Source organism: Octodon degus, unplaced genomic scaffold (assembly GCF_000260255.1).
Source record: "Octodon degus isolate 3935 unplaced genomic scaffold, OctDeg1.0 scaffold00008, whole genome shotgun sequence".
Lineage (NCBI taxonomy): Eukaryota > Metazoa > Chordata > Mammalia > Rodentia > Octodontidae > Octodon > Octodon degus.
This window is the reverse complement of record NW_004524584.1, coordinates 11263094-11285431: the sequence shown is the minus strand read 5'-3', so window position 1 is coordinate 11285431 and position 22338 is coordinate 11263094. Positions and strand designations below refer to the sequence as shown.

Here is a 22338-nt window from a genome sequence, read left to right as displayed (position 1 = left end):
GTGAAGATCCTATAGTCCTATAACCATCTGTTTAAAAGATTATTCTTTTCTCCATCGCAACAACCCATACTTCTGTCAAAAACAAGGACCACAAATGTGTTTCTGCATGTCAGTTCTATTCACTAGCCTATCCCATGGCAAACATCACACAATTTCAACAACTGTAGCTTCATTACCAATCTTGAAATTTCCAAGTTTGAATCCCCCAGTTTGGTTATTTTTCTTTTAAAATTGTTTTGTTTATTCTGGGTCCCTTAAAATTTCTTTAGGAATTTTGGGGGCAAACTATCAATGTCTAAAGAAAAATAAAGCTAGAAATTTCACAGAAATGGTACTGAATCTATTATCAGTTTGGGGAAGACAATTATCACAACAACATTTAGTAAGTCTATTCCATTAACATCAGGTTTCTTTGCATTTATTTAGAACCTCTTAATTTCTTTTGTATCTGTTAGTATACAAGTCATACTTTTTTGTATTAAAGTTACTCAAAAACAATTTATTCTTTTTGGTGTTACAATTGGAAATTTTACTTAATTTCCTATCTGGACTATTCACTGTTAGCATACAGAAATGCAATTAATTTTTGCGTATTGATCTTTATCTTCCACTTTGCTGAACTCACTCATCAGTCCTTTTTTTTAACTATTTCATATTTTCTATATATTGGAGCATGATGGCTAATAAAAATAGTTCTTTTTCCTCTCCAATCTCTATACCTTTGGATTTCCTCTCCTTGCTTAAGTGCCTGGCCTAGAACATTAAGTACAATGCTGAAGGGCCGGTGAGATGGTTCAGTGGTCTAAAGTGCCTGCTCAGGACCAGTTTGATCCCCAGCACCACATCCCATGCCAGCCCCGCCCTAAAGGTGGGCTGAGCCAGCCCCTCCCCTGAAAAATAAAGTACAATGCTGAATGGAAATGGCACGAATGAATGCCATTTTGTTCATCTTAGCTTTCACTCTTAAGTATAATATTGGTTGTGGAACTTACCTCCTATTACTAGTTCAGTAAGTTGGTTTTAATGATAAACATTTACTGGACTTTGTCAAATACATTGTGAGTGCTGAGCTAATTGCGTGGTCTTCACTCATTACCCACATGGTATACTCATGAAGAGATTTTCATAGATTCAGCCAGCCTTGCACTCCTGGCACTCACTGCACTTAGCCATGGTATATACTCCTTCTGATATGCTGGATTCAGTCAGTTTCTATTTTGAAGAGAGTTTTTATATGTATATTAAGTTACAGTACTGGTCGCGAGTTTCCCTGTGATGTATATGCATGCTTGTGGTATCAGGTTAATAGATACATATATGCCTCTGGAAGGAGTCAAGAAGCATTTTTTATTTGCGGGGGAAGATTATTTATAAGATGGGTAAAAATTCTTTAAATATTTGGTAGAACGCCTCATGAAGAAACCTCACACTGAGCCATTGTTTATAGGAAGATTCCTGATTCTACTTACTTTACTTATTGATTACAGTCTAGTCAGGTTTTCTACTTCCTTTTGTGCCACACAAGGGTCTGCGGTACTCCTTTCATGGTATTCTCTCATTGCTGCCAAATGAAAAGTAGTATCTCTTTTTTAAAAAATTCCTGATTTTAGTAGTAGTTCTATTCTTTATAATTGGTCACTATAAAACTTGTAACAATTTTGTTGAGCTTTACAAAGAACCAACTCCTGTTTATGTTGATTTTCTTTAGTTTTCATTATTTTCTATTTCATTTATTTCCTCTTTAGTTTTTCCTTTCTTCTACTTAAGCCTGTTCTTCTTTAGCTAGTTTCTTCAGGTTAAGTCATTATTACAACAATAAGTACCCTTTTAGCCACATTTTCTAAGTTTGTGTATTCTATGTTTTTATATTCATTAATCTCAAATATGTCCTAATTTCCCTTGGAACCACTAGCTATTCACCAATATGCTATTTCACTGCCATATACTGGTGAATTTTCAACTTCCTATCTGTTACTGATACCTAATTTCATTCTACTGTGGTTAGAAAACATACTTCTTATACTTTCAATCCTTTTAATTAAAGTTTTGAGGCAGGTTTTATGAACATACAATTTAATCTGGAACATATTCCATATATACTTTATAAAAATTGTATCTGTTATTAGAGTACTCTGTTGACACCTGTTAGACATGACTGGTTTATAGTGAAGGTTCAAGCATTTGATTTCTTGTTGATCTTATTCATAGCTGGTCTATCAATACCAAAACAGGGTTACTAAAATCTTCCCCTACGAGGGTGGCTTTCCCCTTCATTTCTGTCAGTTTCTGCCTAATGAATTTTGCTTTCACCTACTGTTAGGTACCTATGTCTATAATTAATATGTTTTCCTGATGTACTGATGCTATTATCATGAGAAAATATCCCTGCTTGACTTTAAGAGCAATTTTTAAAAAATTTTTATCAAACATTAAAAATAGCCATTCCCCTCTCTTGTAGGTACTATCTGCATGGTATCTGTTTTGCAATCCTCACTTTCAACCGATTTGTGCCTCTAAATCTAAAATGTATCTCTGTACACAGCATATAACTGGATGAAGTTCTCTTCATCCTGTCCACTTTGTCTTTTGAGTACATTCAGTGTGATCACCAATAAGGTATGACTTACATCTGACAATTTGCTATATTTTTGTATCTGAAACACTTTTATTTTTCTACTTTTAGTATTACTGTCTTATTTTGCTTTAAGTATTTTATTAAATAATTTCCCCACTTTTCTGGTTTTGAATTTTACTAAAAGATTCGAGTTATTTTTGTTTCCGAACTTAGTGTTATAAGCCCAGTCTTACATCTTTATGCAGCAGTCACTTTAAATCAGGGAAGGTAAAAAATTATAAGCAAAAAATAATTTGTACTTTCTTTTATGCTTACTTATAATTGTAGCTCTACTTTTTATTTCTTCAGAAACACTTAGGTTATTGTCCTATGCTTTTTCATTTCAGCACAAAAGATTCCTTTTAGTATTTCTTTTAGGGAAAATATGTTAGCGATATAGTCCTTGTTTTTATTTATGCCAAAGCACACCGTTATTTCTAAAGGACAATTTTACTAGATGCAGATTACGGGCTGACAGTCTTTTTCCCTTTCACACTGACTATATCATCCACACCTCTCCCTTCTGAGCTCTGTCACTTCTGATGAAATATCTGTTAATCATACTTAAGAACTCTAAGATGCAATGAGTCACTCTTCCCTCGATGTTTTCAGGCAGTCCAGGCAGCACTGCTCCTTTGGGACATACAGAGTTTATTTGCAAGTCGGATGCCCCTTACAACTGACTTGAGCATCCACCTCTCTTGGGATCTACAGGATGCTGAAGCCAAAGCCCCACAGACATCAAGGGACAGCGACATTCTTTCTGCTCTCCTTCTGAAATCTGTGCATGTGCTGAAACACTGGATGGTGCTCATGCTGTGAGACCTGGAACACAAGTCTCATGCTGTGTTCATTTCTTATTCTTTTTTATACCTCCAAATGAATATTAATTATCTGTAAATTTTCCAATTATTTTTTTTCTTGCCAGTTGAAATCTGTAGTTAAGACTGTTCAGAGAATTTTTTTTAACTCCACAACTTCTAATTAGTTATCTATCATTTCTCTTACATAGTCCTTAAGATATTATCCTCTTTACTTCTTTAAACATGGTTTCTCTTAGTTCTCTGAATATATCTGTAATAGGTAAGATCTACTACATCCAGTGTCTGGATTAATGACTGAGATAGTTTTCACTAACTTCTTTTTTCCCTCATGTGTTGGGCATCCTTTCCTTTTTCTCTGATTTGTAATCCTCTGGGGATGGGATGTGGACAATACCAAAGCCTTTATGACCTTTGGTATTGAGAAGCAGCGCCTACGAAGGAACGCATTTCATGGCTACCATAACTGGCAAGTATTTGTTTTCAATGCTTTCATGTAGGGCAGAAGTGTGCTTATGTTAAGTAAGTTAACAAGGCCTAACTTGCTGGTCTTTTTTTCTTTTTGGCGGAACCAGGGATTGAACTCAGGCCCTTGCGCTTGCCAGGGAAGCACTTATTCTATGGAGCCATCTCCCCAGCCCCTTGACTTGCTATTCTTACTGACAGTAAGTTAATACCACCTGACTCACTGTTCTTACTGACAGGAAGGTATTTTTCTGGACTGAATACTTTTAGCATTCCAAAACTGTAATGTCCACAGTTCTCAGAAAACTCAGTTTTTGCCAGTATTGCTCTGCTTTTATGAAGGAATGGTTTACAAAGGTCCTTTATTGTGCCATTCCAAAAACAAACTCTGTCCATATCTTCTTCTTGAACTTGTACTTCTATACAATATTTCAATAAATTTCATACTAACGAATTTATTTCCACATCTAGCTATGTCTCTTCTCCCCTTCCCTTTTTGAGACAGGATCTGTGTAGTTCAGGCTAGCTTTGAACTCACTACGTAGCCCAAGCTGGCCTTGAAATCACATCAATCTTCCTGCCTCAGCCTCCCAAGTGCTGGGATTATAGGCCAGGCGTGTGCCACCACTCTTGGCTGTATCACCTCTTTTAATACACAATTCTACCCGTTTCTGAACGTTTAGTTTGCTGTTGCTGCTTCTTCTTCTTCTTCTTTTTTTTTTTTTTTTTTTTAATTATTCTAAATAAAGGCAAACTGAAGAGTCTTACAGCTATTCACTGGGTTTATTCTTAAGTTATTTCTTTATAGAGTGGGTACATTACCATGGCTCACAATATATACCGTCAAGGAAAGGTGTTTGAATGGCACTCCACCAGACGGTACTATGAAATACCCAGAGTCTTACTAGGAATTTATGCTACTTGGCTTATGCTACTGGGTGGCTTTTCCACCATATTTAAATGAGACCTGGAAAGCAGCCTCTTTACCAACCCCTGATAAAATGCAAATGAGGTTAAGTGGCAGCCACCTAGACTCTTACTTAATATGACACCTACAGATATACACAGGTATGTATGCTCCCACTTTAAAATCACATTGTTGCACCATATACACATGTCCCCTTTACTTAATCGGCTCTAATATCCCTTCCTATAAGGCTACTGCGCGCCACCCCCCCCCCATTAACCATCACAAAGGGACGGGAAGAAAGCAAAGTCAGAGAGAATGCAGAGAGAGAGAGGCCCAAGGTCAGGATTCAAGAAGGCCAGAGAGCCCGTCAGATGGAGACAATTCCCAGATACCCAGATGGGACAGGAGAAATCACTACTTCTAAAGAAAAAGAAGCTCACGACAAAGACCCACAGGTATTTGCTTCTGATATCTTCTCTTTTTCCAAATAAATCATTTTCCTTTAAGCTCTGCCTCTTTAATTTATTACTGTTACCGAGTTTATGATCCTGACAGTTGTGAATTTGAAGAGTGCCGCCTCCATCCAGCCCACAACAGGAAGCCTGGCAAACACCTAGCAGCAAACAGCTATTTCATCCATCCAGCACCCTTTTTTGTACACACTATAGAAACTTCTAGACCCAGGCACTTCCTTGGCGTCTCCCTTAACCCAGTGTCCAGAGAAGCTTTTCTTGTTCTTTCTAAAGAACTACACCAGCCATGCCCTACCACTTGCTGTTCTACCATGTCCTCTGCTCAGAGCAAAACCCAAGAATGATAATGCTGGTTACACCAGGATTTTGTGTAGTTGAGGCAGAAGAGTCTCAAGTTCAAAACCAGGCTGGAAAACTGAAGATACCAGGCAGTATCTGCCTCCAAAGGGGTGGGGGACATAGCTCAGTGTGAGGTCCCTGGGTTTAATCTCAAGTAACACACAGGCAGAGAAAAGAAAAATACTGCAAATAATTTTAGATGCACTGGCATCTGCAACTTGCTCTGAAATCACAACAATGAAATGGAGGCTAGAGGTGTAGCTCTGTGACAGAGCGCACACTGAGCATTCATGAGGCCCTGGGTTCAGTCTCCTGAGACAAAAAGCAAAACCAAAAATATAAAACGAGTACATGAGTGTGCTGTAAAACATTTCAACTTCCCCTCACTGGTTTGAAAATTCCATGACAAAACATTAATTTAAAAGTGATATACAGACTCTTAATTCTTTCAATGATTTTTGCATTTCCATTCTCATAAATGCAATGCAAAGTGTGAATATGCAGAAAAACTATAACTAAACATAGCCTGAAACACAAAGCCCTTCAAAAAATACATAATTAGCATGAAATCTTATCAGGCTGCTAAGAAGCTTACATTTTTTTTTATTTTTCTTATTTTAGGGAAGGGTCTACAGGGTGTTCAGGGTCTCACTACTAGATCAGACTGATAGTGATCCGCCTGTTTATAGCGTCCCAAGAGCTGGGATTACAGGAGCATGCCACCACGCCCCGTCCCAACTGCTATCTCAGTGTGCCCTGGGGGCAGGGCCAACAAGGCAGGCCCTGGGATCGAACCCTTGGCTCCTGCAGGTGCTTTAATCTGCTGAGCTATTTGGCCAGCCCTACAAAGCTCAAATTGTAGTAATGCCTTGGTTCACCAATGCTTCTATTCACAAATAACTCTGTTCTCAAACAAAAAGTGTGACAAAATTTGACTTCTGTTCCAAACTCCACATCAGGTGACAAACACACACAACCCATGCACCTGCCCCGCAGAAACACAAATGCAGTCATCTTCCTCCACAAACACAAATGCAGTTATCTTACCCAAAACTGCAAGACAGATTAAACTCATGAATCAAGGCACCACCATAGTCTAGATATCAAAGATACGTGTTGTTTGATATTTGCCTCATTCTGTTTAATAAACCAGTAAGAAAAGCAACAGAGACTCCCATATCCTTTTGTGGATAAAATTCAACTTTTGAGTTTTAGTAGCTTTCTTTTCAGACCTAACTAGGCAAAGAACGAATAACACAGTTAGTGGTGGCACACACCTGTAATCCCAGCACTCAGAAGCTGAGGCAGGAAAACTGCCACAAGTTCAGGGCCAGCCTGGGCTACACAGAGTTCAAGGCCAGCCTGGGGCACAGAGCAAAACTTTATCTGAAAAAAACAAAACAACAGAAAAAGAGAGAAAAAGAAAAAAAGGAGCTAGAGACAGATCAGGAGGAACAACACTATAAACTACACAAATCTAAAATAGTTTTAAAAAAAAATTTATTTTCCTGATAGCTGGACATTTCACCACTTTTTACTGTTTTTCTTGCTCATAATCCAGCTAATCTAGTCAGCAAATCTGTTGCTCTAACATCAAAGCATTTCCAGAACACAAACTGCTCCCTGTCCATACTGCTACTACCAGGCCTCTGCACTATCTCTTCTTCCTTGAATTATTGTAATTGTCCCATTTTGCCCTGTCCCTCTTTGTATCTGCTCTCAACACAAAGGCCAGAGTACCTCTAAGTTCGATCACCTCTGTCCACCACTCACACCCCCTCAAAAGCTCTCTCTCTCATCTCACAAAAAGTCCAGTCCAGCACCACAGCCCATGACACCCACTGCTTGCTCCTCCTACTTCTGCCTCCAGCTTGCTGTGCTACACACAGGGACAGGCCTGTCTGCTATTCCTTGAACGTGCCAAAAAATTCTCTTCCTTAGGGCTCCTGAAATTCCTATTTCTTCTGCCTGAAATACTCTTCCACATGGCTACTACTCTACTCTTCTTCAAAGTCCTTCAAACATTGTTTTTCTGTGAGGTATTCTCTGGTCAATTTATTTAAAATACTCCTCTACTTTAAGCTTTCCTGTATTTTTCATTCCCCTTTCCAGCTATTCCAGTATTCTGTTCCATGACATTTTTTTAACCACTGAATACAGTCATATTTATATATACTTGTCTCTCACTTTCCACTAGAAGGTAACTGCTACAGTTAGCACTGCTAGACCCCTGGCACATAAACAGTGGCTGCTATAGAGAGTAAGTACTATGTGAGTATTCGCTGACCTGAGTGGTTAACTGATCATTACTGATCACAAGTTACCTGGTGGTGGTGGTCTTCCCTTCCATCTTTTGGCTGTTCCAGATTTTCACTGTGCCATCATTGGAACACGTTGCAAATAGTGAGTGCTCATCAGAGACTCTAATTCGATTCACAGCAGATTTGTGTTCATGAAGATGTGCAACGAGTAGCCCTTTAGGACGCCACCCTAAAATAAAGTAAAGCAGTGTATCTTAAACTACAGTTTGCATATACAGTCTTTCCATCACCTTCCATCTAGAGTCACCAATAATTAGCTTGAGAACTAAACAATTCAAAGGTACCAATTATTAGGTAACAGAGTGGTCCACTGAACCCCGACAGATATTATTTATTACCTAAGATACTGATATAATAAGAGCTGCTCAAAAAGCATCCAAAGATTCCACCTGGCATGTTTCTCCAGGACTGGAGCGGGCACAGCAGTCACTTCCCACCTAACCATCTACTGACTGAGTTACACGGAGTAATGAGTACCCTCACCTAGGCAAATGGGGAATGGACACAAGTCTGATAGTCTGTGAGCATGAAAGTCTCAAAAACCCATCTCCACCATACCTTAACTGACCCTGGGCTACTTATTCAACCTCTTTAATGTTTAATTTCCTCAAATATAAAAATGCTGGGTATATTACTTAGCTCAAAGGGGATGAACATTCAGATAAACAAACATACGAGGGCTGAACACTGTCGCTCTCCCAAAGTAAGCAAGACATTGGTTGACTCCCTACCTGCAAGCATTTATCCCATGACATAAATGTTAGTATAAATTACACTTTAGAATGTTTTATGGTTTGTGTCTAGTTGTTCCCCTCAGAGCCTTATGCAGTCATGGGGTGGACTTCTAGAGTTTGTTTTTTTTGTTTTTGTTTTTGCGGAACTGGGGATTGAATTCAGACCCTTGCGCTTGCCAGGGAAGCGCTTATTCCACTGAGCCATCTCCCTAATATATGCTTATGTGTATGTAACACTTACTCTTTTTTTTTGTGGAACCAGGGATTGAACTCAGGCCCCTGCGCTTGCCAGGGAAGTGCTTATTCTACTGAGCCATCTCCCCAGCCCCTAGAGTTTGGAATTAACTCATGATCCACTGGGATTATGGGTATGAGTGCTGCTGGGATTGTGGGTGTGAGTATTACACCCAGCCTGGGGCAGATAGCCTGAATGCAACTTAAGGGAGAGAGACTTGCTCTCTGCAGACACTGTTGCTGCTCTTTCTCCATCTGGCTCTTGCTCTTGGCCACTGCCATGGAAGGCTGTTCTCTGCCATGTGCCACTCTGCCTTGGAGCCAGTGAAACCTCCAGTAACTGTGAGCGAAATAAACCTTTCCTTCCTTCATTTTGAGTGTTGGGTATTTGTTCCAGCAACGAGAGAAGAGTAACTGAGCAGACTGCTTATATACTTTCCAGTTCTTACTTTTTATCTGTAATCTTCTAGGTACGTTCTATTAGATACATCCTTTGTGTGTTTCATTTTAACTAGTAAGTGGAAAATTCCAAGGTCCTGAAATGTCTCAGACATTCTGAATCAGAACTGTCTTCAATCCTACATATAAAACTGTATAATATTTAATTCTTTGATTTTAATTAGAACAGAAATAAAGATCATACTTTACCTAATTCAGTGAAAACAATGTCATTTAAGAAATTATTTCTTTTCATGAAGAAACAAAAATGAAGCCAAGACTATTATCAACCCTGATGCACCTTAATATAAAAACAAAATATTCACCCTTGGATCTGTAGGTCATTTGTATAGGAGTAACATCTGAATGTGAGTTTTAGGATGATATGCTACATTTGAAAGGGCCTAGAAAACACTCTGTTATGAAGTCTAGATAATCTACCAGGTCGGGCTGAACATTTCCTCAGAAAAAATGAATTTGACAACACTATTCAAGTATAAAAAGAAAAAAATCAAGAACTCAACTGTCATCACACAGTTCTTAAATTTTAAAACTTGATAGCTTTTTTCCTGATTATTGAATAGAATGTATAACTATACCTTAAGTACAAAATGCCACTAATCGAGACACATTCTAACATAAAAGTAGATTGGACTGGGGAGACAGCTTGGTGCTCTAAGCACCTGCCGGGCCAGCGCAAGGATCCGGTTCCTTCCCTAGCACCATATGCCATGCTGGCCCTGAACCCTGGGCGTGCCAGTTGGCCACTGAAATCAGGCATGGTAGCACACACCTGTGATCCCAGTGCTAGAGAGGCTTAGACAGGAGGATCACTACAAGTTGGAGCTGTGTAGTAAGACCCTGTACCAAATAAACAAATAAATGATTAAAAAATAAAAAAGTAGGCCAGTCAGATAGCTCAGTGGACTAAAGCGCCTGCTTATGCAGGTACGATCCCAAGTACGCCATGCTGGCCCCACCCCCAGGGCACGCTGAGATGGTGATTGAGACTGGGCATGGTGGTGTGGGCCTGTAATCCCAGCGATTCTAGAAACAGGAGGATCGCTACAAGTCCAATCTGTGTAGTGAGACCCTGTACTAAATACATAAAATAATAATAAAGTAGATAGTTTGTGGTCTTACTTTTCTAGTTTTTATACGCAATACTGCTTTTGATATTGTATTTGCTTCAAGTTTCTTTTTTTTTTCTTTTTGGAACTGAGGATTGAACTCAGGTCCTTGCGCTTGCCAGGCAAGTGATTATGCTACTGAGCTATCTCCCCGGCCCCTTTTTCTAATTTTTAAACTGAACTGATAAATAATACTGACATATCACAGAAACAGCTTAAAAATTCCAGGGCATTTAGCTTGATAAAAATATTTGTATGGAGGCTGGGGAGATGGCTCAGTAGAATAAGCGCTTGCCTGGCAAGAGCAAGGGTCTGAGTTCAATTCCTGGTTCCGCAAAAAAAAAAAAAAAAAAAAAAATTTGTATGTCTAGAGATGCTGCTTCAACTTAAAAATATTTTCTAAATCTTTAGATCATTAACTTCATACCAGTATTTTCCCTGAGAATGCACATCAAAAGGCTAAGGAAATTCACATTTTTTAAAGTCTATACATCCATACACTATGCGTTTCTTGTGCTTTCAAGTTAAATTTGTATCATCAAAATCTAAATACAGAAATACAGAAGTTCATTAATTTTTTAAAAAACTACAAATCTAGTATCGATTACGAGCTCTGCCATGTTACAATGGAATGAGCTACATTTCCATTTGAATCATCTCTAAATTTCTTTTTAATCTTAAGACTACAGGAAGGGTTTCTCCAAAACCTTAAGGTAGATAATCACTAAATAGTGAAGCTATCAGAGTTATAGAATCTAGTATTTTCTAAACATCTTACCTCTTCCTTAATATTAAGAGATTAAACGGCAGACTTTCCAGAAAATGAGAACAGGAGTTGAAGAACCCTGACCTTCCCTGAAAGCAGCACAACACTAAGCCTGTAAAACCCGCTGCCACCGACGGGAAAATGAGACATGCAGGTACATTACTCAGTGACTGTACGTGCCACTAAAAGTCATGCCCATAGCAAAAATATCCCATCTACACAAACACATCCTGAGATTCTTTCTTTTTAATTGCTTCTTTCTCTAGGTTTCTCAGGTGATAATTTTGTCCTCGCTCCCTTTGTCTGGTAAAGCACAGACTGAATACGCTTTATCCGAAATGCCTTGACCAAAAGTGATTCTGATTTTAAAGGTTTTATGAACTCCTCCCCCCAATAACAGGAAATATATAATAGGAAAATCCTAAAATTAAGTTTAAAACTGGATTTTAAGATTAGGAACACTCAACCTATACAGGTATCCTACAGGGTTCCTCCATTACATTCTACGCTGAGCACACAGGCTGGACTACAACTGTCTACTGATGGAACTTGTACCAGGCGGCGGTGGTTTGCTCTCCCACTCGGCGTTTTCCATCATTTGCTTGGCTATCCTCTCAGCACTGCACTGTTCCCGCTTCTGCTGGATAAGCTGCTGAAGTTCAGTTTTACACGTGGTGATCCGAATCTGATACGTAGATGGTAAAACCGTGCTACTTAAAACTTGTATTACTGGTTTTTTTTTCTGGACATTTGTTACTTCTGAAACCTGAAAAAATAAATAGCACTTTAGGTGGTTATGTAATAAGTGAAGTATACTTGAAGATAAAAATGTATCCATGTTCTGTACAGCTGGTACTAGTTTTTAGGGCACACCAGCTCTCTGAAAGGCTGGGGTAACAGGACTGGAGACCAGCCTGGGCTACACAGTGAGTTTGAGGTCAGCCTGGAATACAGCACAATCCTCTCCATTGCAAAAAATAAAATAAAACTATGATACTGAACAAAAACCCTCAGTAATCTAACTGAAAAGAAGAAGAGGAACTTTATCACTCTGGTTCAGTTAATATGATTGGCTATGGAAGAGTTACCTCAAAAGATAAACTCACTTCAAATATATCAAAATTATTGTAACGTTTATCATATGTAGAAAACTTGATAATTCTTCCCAGAATCATTTTTGTTACTATGCTACATAAAAGGAGGAATACAAAAAAAATTTTTTAAAGATTTTAAAAGTTTAGCCTAATTATAATCATAGCTTTTTTTTTTTTTTTTCCAGAACCGGGGATTGAACTCAGGCCCTTATGCTTGCCTAGAAAGCACTTATTCCACTGAGCCATCTCCCCGGCCCCATCATCATAGCTTATAATGGTGTCTTCAACTTACAATTTCATATCACTTTATTTGAAACCTTTTGGATTCTTTCAGTAACTTAATTTCCCCTAGCTACTGCCTTAGGAAAAACTAAGTCCTCTCTAAAGGACAGGCCACCAGTTGATTTTCCTACTGCATTACATAGACCTTAAACATCCAAAGAGCAGAACAGAATTCAAAGCGTAACAAGGAGCAGAGCCTCTATCTAGGACAGTAGTACCTGTGGAGAAGTTGACAAAGGCACACAAATGCCAGCGGAGGACTCAGAACGAGGAGGCCTCCCGGTCTGAATCACCTCTTGGTCACTTCCTTTAGGCAGGGCCTGTGGGATGCTGGAAGGTTCCAGGGACCCAAACATACTTTTCCATTCTTCATTTACATTTGAGTCTTGTTTTACATGTTTTCTAGCTATGAAAATATATTCAGGATAATTAGCCTGAAGGTAGTAAGGTTAAGAGGCTTTTAAAACCAATGTTAGTCTTTATTGCTTTTTGTTTTTTAAGGGGCTGGCAATGGACTTCACAACCTATTTGCACTTTAATAAGATGATGTATCAAGCCATTAATTCTCACTGCATCTCTAGGGAAGATGAAACAGATGAACTTTTAATTCAGTGAGTTAATCTTAATTATTCTTAGTTTCCTAAATCTAGCTCAACTTCAAGTAACCAGTTTAGCTGAAGAATAAAAGCATTTTATTCTTTTTCATTCGCTGACTACACTGCTAAATTAGACCATTCTGTGAGGACCACCTGGGTGACTCTCCTTGAAAGAGGAGACTTGTCTCCATTTTGGCTTTGCCTGACGCTATCTCCATCTATTGGTATGTACAGAGCTGGTTAGGGCTTTTTCCTTAACCCTTCAACTGGCTTTAAGCAACGCTTATCTGTCCAGCTGAGGTGCTGGCAGGTAGTTTCTGAAGAGAGCAGGTGTGTTTCCCCGGAAGCCCCCGGTTGTTCCCTTGTGTGAGATGACAAAGAGCCAATGCTCCGAGCTATTGGTTGAGACAGACCTTGATATAGAGGCTGTAACTTCCTGGGGCTTGAAAGATTACACATCAGAGCTGAGGCACAAACCCCGAAACATCCGCCACTATCTCAATTGTGTGACACACACTGCTCTTTCTGCATATCCTCCTCTGCACACTGCACAGGTGATTTCAGACCTCCTCCCTAGCCCAGCTCACAGCACTCACCTGCTTCCTCCCATTCTAAGTCAGTCATCCGCAAGTCACTCTTTTCTTCATGAATTAATAAAACCCAGGTTTGCCTCAGCTCGAGACCTTTTGCTCTGGATAGCCATCATCATGACTGGACTTAGGATCCTTTTGCTCCCAGAACTACAAATATGCCTTTGTCTTTATTCTCGCCATGGGTTGCACATAAGTGGTAGACTGGAATTAACTCACTAGAATTCTAACAGCTTTTCGTGGGATTACGAACATAAACTTTCTGGGCTACACAGACTGGGAAGGGCTCCCTATACTTTCTATTCCCAATAGCAGTTACTTAGGAAACAAAAACCAAAGCAAAAAATTATACCATTCTCTTCCATAAAAAACACTTATATATGTTTCTTCATATGCCTGTCAGTTTCAGGCTGTATTTTTACCTTGCTTCTTTCTTTTACTTGAACCAAGCTTGCTCTGCAGAGCCAGTTTTTCCCTCTTCATTTTTACTTTTTCAAATAAACTTTGACACTGCTTCTTCCAAAGAGTTAAATAGTAAAGGCTTTAAAATTATACCTCATGTCAAAATGTCTTCTGAGAGTGTTCAACTCAGAATCTCATCCCAGACTGAATAAAAATGCTCACTTCCCTACAACTTTGCCAACATTAAATATCTTCAATCTACACTATTCACACGGGAAGAAAATGTCAGCTGTTTTAATCTACATTTATTTATTTGCCTTTTCATATATATGCAGTTCTATTCTACCAGTTGGTCTACTACCCTCTTTCCTTTGGGGTGCTGGCAAACTTGTATGAAAGTCTTACACGTTACGGATATAAACCATTACTTTTAAATTTTACACACTACAGAGTTGAACAGGTAGTTACAGGACTGAAAACAGAATCCATCTTCAGCCATATACTTCCACAGGCAACAGGACTATTGCTAGAGCTCTGGAATCAAGTGTTGGTTTGGTTTGACACATACAGAGGTATAATTTGAGCAGGCTACTTAATCACTTACCTGTGAGTTCACTTCTCCACCTTTTTTCCCCTCACACCTTCCTGTTAAGTAACAGTCACTGTATTTGAAAGTTGTCTATTTGGAAAATGAAGATTTTACTTTAATTTTAGATTTTTTAAAAATTCTTTTTAGCTAAAATCATCTTTGAACTAAATAATAATAACAAGATAAAAACAGTTAAATTACTAACCCCGTTTGTCCTCGGGCTCTTGTTTGGCTTTAACAAGGTCAACTTGTCTCCCAGTTATGCCTAGTGCTGCCAGGTCAATTACACCCTTGTGACTGCTGTCGTGAAGATGGCTCTGGTCTACTATATTTGCTTTTGCTCTATTAGATTTCATCATAAAGTCCTTTAGTGCCAGAAGTTTGTCTTCCTCTTCCTCTGTCATTCCCTAAAATCAAATAAAATCGTGGATTTTATAGGTTATTTTTAAAAGCAGCCACAGCCCTCAGAATAACTATCATATGAACACCGAACCATTCAATTTAAAAACTGCAAGAATCACAATGACGAAACCAAGCAAACGAAAGAGAAAACATGTCACTAATAGGATCTTTCAGAACACTCTCTTAGGGTACTTTCTCCTTTATTTCATGATATATATCTTAATTTTCTTCTTAAATGGCAATATAATACCATTCTTCTTTGAAATTTTGAAAAAACTTATCACAATGATTGATATCTAGTAGACCTTTAATACATAACTATTGAATAAACGTTTAGTATCTAAACAAAAATTGTGAATATTAAGCAAATTAGAAAGTATGCGTACTTCAACCTTGCCCCTGGCTGTAGTGCGAATATCTACATGAGCCCTAGGTAAGGCATTCAAGTACACAGAACACTGCAGACACTCAGAAAATGCTAAGAATCCCAGCTGAACTGCAAATGCGAGCAACACACCTAGGAGCAACGGGCAGTCGTGGCTAGGGTCAGTTTGCCACAGTTCAAGTTCCCCAACTATTCTCTATTTATCTATAAAATGAAGAATTAGTAACACCTATCCTGTAAGATTATAGTGACATTTTAACGCATTAACCTGCCAGAGACACAAAGTACACTGAAATTAACAAACAGTAATTAATCTGAAAAATTAATTCAATATACAATTTAAATATTCAGGTCAATGTGGATAGTTCTTCATCTATCCAGACTCTTCTAGTACACTGTTAGTTCACAAATGAATAAAAGACATTCATTTAATAAAACAGAATTTCCCAAGGCCTCAATCTAGAAACCCACTAGGGTTTAAAGTTACATTCATAATTTACCTGCATAGTGTAACACAAACCAATCCTAGGCAGAACAAAAGTTAAAATCATGAACTAAGGTTGCTTTGAAGTACACTCATCATAGCAGATTCCTTGACTAAACTTCTGCCAGCATTACCTTGAGATTTTTGCTTTAATCTCATGTCTGCTAAAATTCAGTTAGACCATTTCAGAGCTAATCGTAAGTATGATTAGTTTACGTTTTAAAACACAATAGGGAGAGTCCTAAAAAGAAATGAAGTACTGGTAAGTGGAATAACAGAGTAAGCTTGAAATATTTAAGACCACTGAAAGCAGCCAGACACAAAAGGCCTCAAACTACGTGATTCCATTTATATGAGATGTCTAGAGAAAGCAAATTCACAAAAACAAAAAGTAGATTAGCAGCTGTCAGAGGCTGAAACCAAAGGGAAAGTGGGCGCTGGACTGCTAAAGGGTAGGAACTTTCTCTGTGAGGTGATGAAACTGGGCATTTCATAGTCATGATGGTCATGTACATTATCAATATATTAAAAACCAACACTTTAAAGAGTGAATCATAAATGATTTACATCTCAATTTAAAATGTTAGGAATGAAGTAAAATCCAAAACAAATAACCGAATCCAAAACAAACAACTGTGCAAGAAAGGCCAAAGCTGTTGATAAGCCCAAATACAAAAAAATTTAACAAGTACCAGCAAACTAAATTCAACATACATAAAAACATTTTACATAAATATTTTTTATTTTATTTTATATTTATGTATTTTCTATAATAAAAACATTTATGCTTATTTTAAATAACCACAGGAAAAAAAGATTAGTTTAAAATATGAAAATCTGGGCCAGCGAGATAGCCCAGCAGACTAAGTACCTGCTTAGGCAAGTGCTGGGACCAAGGTTCAATCCCTGGTATCACATGCCACACTGCTCCCACCCCTGCACATGCTGAGCCAGCCAGAGACAGAGAATGATGGTGCACACCTGTAATCCCAGTGCTCGGAAGGCTAAAAACAGGAGGATCACTAGGAGTCTGAGCTGTGTAAAACCCTATACCAAATACATAAAAAACAAAGCAAAACAATAAAATAAAACATGAAAATCAAAGGTCAGCAAGATAGCTCAGCAGATTAAGTGCCTGCTTAGACTAAGCACCTGCTTAGGCAAGTGTAGGGAATGAGATTTGATCCTGGCACCATATGCCACACCAGCCCCACCTGAGCTGGCCACTGACCAGGTGTGGTGGTGCACACCTGTAATCCCAGCACTGGGGAGGCTGAAAACAGAAGGATCACTACAGGCCGCACCAGTGTACTAAGACCTTGTACCAAAGTACATTAAAAAAAAACAAAACCACATTAACAGAAAACTTATTCAATTATATAATTAATTTGGAAACAATGTTTCATAATCATTCTCTTTGCTTGCCATGAGTATAAGGGAATTTCTAAATGTGACAAAGACTGCAGAAAAAACCAGTAGCAAACATCACACTAAATGGTGTAATGTCGAACTCTTCCCCTGAGCTGAGCAACATGCATGTCCACTATTATCAATTCTATTAATACTGTACTGAAGATCCCAGGGACTCAAGTAAGAAAAATAAAGGTATTCAGATAGGCAAATAATGAATAAAACTGCTACTTCCCCAGTACATACAATAGAATGTACACATTCTAACAAAATATGCAAGCTACTCATTAGAACTAGTAGGATTTATAAGGTTGCTGAACATAAGATCCACACAAAAAGTTTCTATGTATCAGCTACAAACAAAATTTTAATAATTATAATTACATGCTTAAAAAGTTAAACCCACAATATTTATAATAAATGATGTACAAAACTCTACAAAGTAGACCTTAAGACATTACTTAGATCAATTAAAGACCTAATAAAATAAAAACACGTATTACACTAATGGAAATGTAAAGAACCAAGTGTAACTAAGACAATGTTGAAAAACAAGAGAAGCTAGGTTTCATTTTACCAGTGGTAAAGCCTGGAGCACTACTACTAAGAACCCAGGACAACTGTAGGGGTTACCATCTCTAATGTAACAGACTGAGAAAGCCACAAAAGCTAAATTTGTGGGGCAGAAAACACAAAGAAGAATCCGCAGAATGAGAGCTTCAGAGAGCTATCAAAGGGGTATCCTCCATCCTCTGGATGAAAATTAAACTATATCCATAGAAGGAAACTGCCTGAGGCCAAGGAAAGGGCAACAGAGAAGCAGTAGGCCAAACAATGCCCAGAATTAAGAGAGGGCTGGGAATATTAGTCCGGAATGAAAGAACACTTAATATGCATGCAGCACTGTCCTGTTGCTCTGCACACACCAAGCTTAGAAGCAAGGCTCAAGAGGATGAAACTATTTCCAAGTGACAGTACAACAGAACAAGCCCAACACCAAAAGGAACCCAACAACATAAAAGCCACAATCAACAGAGAAAGACACTGGACAGCTGAGGGTCAGACATGGGAAGAAATTTCACACTGCATTTTTTCTTCTATCATTTCAACTGTACACCTGTATTCTACTCAAGTCAAAAATTACTACAATAAAAGCCCACTAAAAAGTCAGAGAAGTACTGGTCACTTTTTTACGTAGGGAGTGCACGCATTCTGTATCACTACCTGATTACACGGACACAAATAAAAGAGATCTCACTAGAAGAATTCTGTCGTATGTTATCTCCTGATGGCAAATCTGATTAAAAATCTGGAGTCCAGACAAATTCGAACTCCCATGTGGATAATGTTCCAACGTGTACCTTAAGCCCATTACCTGGAACTCTGAATATATTTCCCATAGAAACAAAGCTAGATGGGTCTAGAAAAAGAAAAATATTTTCAATGGTAAAAGGAATTGAACACAGGGCTCCATGTCACACATGTCACTCCAGCCCTAAACAACCTTCCCAGCCCTTTTTAAAATTTACTTTGCATGAACTGGGTGTGGTGGTGCACACCCCAAATCCCAGTGCTCTAAGGAGCTGAAGCAGGACTGTCCTGAGCTCCATACCAGCCTGAATGAAAAAGTGAGTTTGAGGCCATCTGAATGACACAGTGAGATCCTGTCTCAAAAAATGCAGACAGACAGGCAGGCAAGTAGGCAGGTAAACAGACAGACTGACTTATTTTACTTTGAAACAAAACCTTGCTAAATTGCTTAGGCTGGCCTCAAGCTTGTGGTTCTCTTACCTTTCCTAGGAGGTAGGATTATAGGTATGCAACCACACCCATTTTAGAAGAGCCTGTTTACTCATTTTGTATCTCAACTATAGGGCCATCCACAATACTGCCGAACCCTAAATTTAAAAAAACAAAATCTGTAGCCATATTCAGCGCTTCCTTGCAGAAGCTGTAAACCTATCTCCTCTCTGTATCTATTACAGAACCTCCATTTCTTTCTCCAACGCCTACCAATGAGAGTGAGGGGGAGAGGGAGCAAAAAGATAGGGTGAAGGCCTCATTAAGCCTTGTTAAAAACTAATGGGGAGACTTACTAAGGGCAACTAGAAGCAACTTCTGCCCCTGCAGATCAGACTCAAGCAGTAAGAAAGACAAAAACCATGAAACTAAACTCAGAAAGGTCCCAGGAAATGTGATCAATGTAAGACCTGCACACTTACTGGAGGCAAGAGCACACGGGGCAGAAGTATGGGCTTTGGAGGTGGACAGGTTTAGATTCAAATGCCAACTGCAAAACTTACTATGCTGTGTAAGCACAGGCAAGCTATTTTCTTTGTGATTCAGTTTCTTTATCTGTATAATAAGGATTGAACTTGTTTCAAAGACAGATGCAAAATATGGGAATCATCAGCTACAGTGGTAGAGTCACTGTAGATTTTCCCTAAATGGAAGATGGTGGTGTTCTGCTCTTACTTCTGAGCACCCAGGAGATTCTAGCCTGTTCTTCCTTTTACTACAGCACTGTCCTTTTTAACACTGTGAGCCTCCTCATACTACTATCAGAAGCAACCTGGAATGGGATTATTTGTCCCTCTTGTTCAGTCAGAAAAATGAAAGGATATGACAAATATAAGAAGCACAGACACTCCCAACAATACAAGTCAGTGAGCAGTAGGGGCTTTATCATAGCACCCAGAACAGGTTGGGCTGAGCGGAGAGCCGTAGTGGAAACACCTGAGACAACACCAGAACGCAGAAAGGCTCCCTCACTTCACTCAGGGCCCTTGCAAAAACCACACCTTAACAAAGTGAGAAAAAACTGTGGACCTCAAAGGCAGCTCCATTCAGGATCTAAGAATATATAATAGAAACAAAATTTCAGAAAGACACTTTTAATGCAATTCACTTAATCAGTCATTTAATTTTAATTTAATTTATATGATCTTCTGGGAAAAGAGAAATACAAAGAATCAGAATATCCAAGCCTCAAGAAAACATTTAGATTAGGATGGTTCTTAATACATGCTGAAGTTTTTCTGATAAGGATAACCTACTCAGAAGGGACAGAAAAATGTAACTCAGAATCTAAATTGTCCATAAATTGCTTTCTAAAATATCAACATCTAACATACAAGGCAATGTTAAAAGAAAACTGAAGAAAAACCTCTTCAGAAATTCAAGTCATACTGAATTAAGCCTTTAAGAATACAGGAAACAGAACCACTGTCCTGGAGGTTCAGATGTGAGCCCTACCTCTGAGCAAATCTAGATCTAAAAAAACCAAAAATGGTTGTTGCCCAGCCTCCCAGAGCCTGTTTCATGGTTCAATAACCCAGACCACCAAGGTTCGGGCAGCACACAGCACTGAAGGCACTCTAGATCAGCAGGAGAGCACTTGCCTAGCACGCAAAGACCCCGGCTCAATCCCCCCTTGGAGAGGGGGCACACTGGATTTTTGGTAACAAGTACAATACATGAAATGACTGACATTTTAAAACTTATGAAATTCTCTCTGAAACTCAATGCATTTTCTCATGGTCCTCTTTTGTTAGACAACAGATGATTAACAAGGAACCTCTTTACAAAAAATGCTCTGCAGGATCAAAGATAGACTTTAAAGTCCCTATTTGTCTTATGGCTAGTGAGAATATATTTAGTAGCTGTAGTATTTTTTTCTATTTTTATTCTTATTTTGATTCTTCAGATCCAACGCATCATCAAACGGGACCAAACGTAGAGGACATCTGTAGAGAGGCTTTACCAATGCCAAATGTAACAATAAGATTACTCCTAATTCTAACAAGATTTAATTGATCCAAGCCCACAGATTTGTAAGATACAATAGTAAACTGTTTAATTTAATTCAACTTATGGTTGAAAATTCCAGTTCAAGCTATTTGCAGGCAATAAGAATTCTACTGATTTAAAGCAAAATAAAACAATTATTTTATATTGCATCTACATTTTGCAATGTTTTGTCTAAGTGAATTTTCATTACATTTTGGTGCAATACAAAACTTAAATCTAAAGCTATCTCTACAATCTTTTACTTAGCCAGCAATCACAAAAATTTAACAGTCTCCCATGGCTCCTTATTCAGCTCAACCCAATGCCACATCATTATGCCAATATTTCTTTCTTCTTTTCTTTTCTGAGACAGGCTCTGGCCATGTAGTTGAGGCTGGCTCTGAACTCATTACGCAACCCATGCTGGCATGGAACTCCAGGGGATTTTCCTTCTCAACCTCCTGAGTGCTGGGATTGCAGGCATGCACCACGATGCCCAGCCATACTAATGTTTTTGCTTAAGACACCAATACCAATGAGCAGGATGCATCCCAGATATATTTTCATATGGCATAATGCACCCTCATCACATAGATGCTTCAGGTTTTCTATGGCATTTGCATTTAAATGCAAGATTTCAGAAAAGTGACGAACCTGTGAGAGCAACTTCTTCAGAAGCTGCGCTATGGCAGGATCCTCAGGTGGAGGGCAATCAGGGAGCGACCCGCTTCGTTTCTTCTGACGCATATGAAGATGTCTGAACAAGCTTGTAATATCTTTAGACCTCAAGGCATAATCAAATATAGAACGGCTTACTGGCTCTTTTAAAACACTGAGCAGAACAAGTTTTCTTTCGATCTATGTTAGAAAAATAAGAATCAGCAAAAAACATAATGCATGGTACAGTTATTTTCAAATTCAGTAAATACAACCTGTGTAAAGTTGACATAAGCATTTATTTTCTAAAAATAAAAAAAAAAAGCCTTTTGAACATCCCAGTATGTCAGAATATTTCATAGCCATAAAAACACCTGCAGTTCACAGAGCTAACACGCAGGTGCTAAAGATTC

General features: G+C 38.6%; 1 protein-coding gene across 2 annotated transcripts in view; it reads right to left on the bottom strand.

The window, feature by feature from the left end:
• Positions 1 to 22338, bottom strand: part of Pik3r4 (phosphoinositide-3-kinase regulatory subunit 4) — a 73126-nt gene that overhangs the window by 16309 nt on the left and 34479 nt on the right. For both annotated transcript variants that reach the window (XM_004625027.2, XM_023705283.1), the window contains exons 9-13: positions 21923 to 22126; positions 15004 to 15205; positions 12840 to 13027; positions 11801 to 12011; positions 7947 to 8112 (exon numbers count right to left, since the gene is read on the bottom strand). In XM_004625027.2, the coding sequence (XP_004625084.1) occupies positions 7947 to 8112; positions 11801 to 12011; positions 12840 to 13027; positions 15004 to 15205; positions 21923 to 22126 (971 nt within the window). The remainder of the gene's footprint in view (positions 1 to 7946; positions 8113 to 11800; positions 12012 to 12839; positions 13028 to 15003; positions 15206 to 21922; positions 22127 to 22338) is intronic.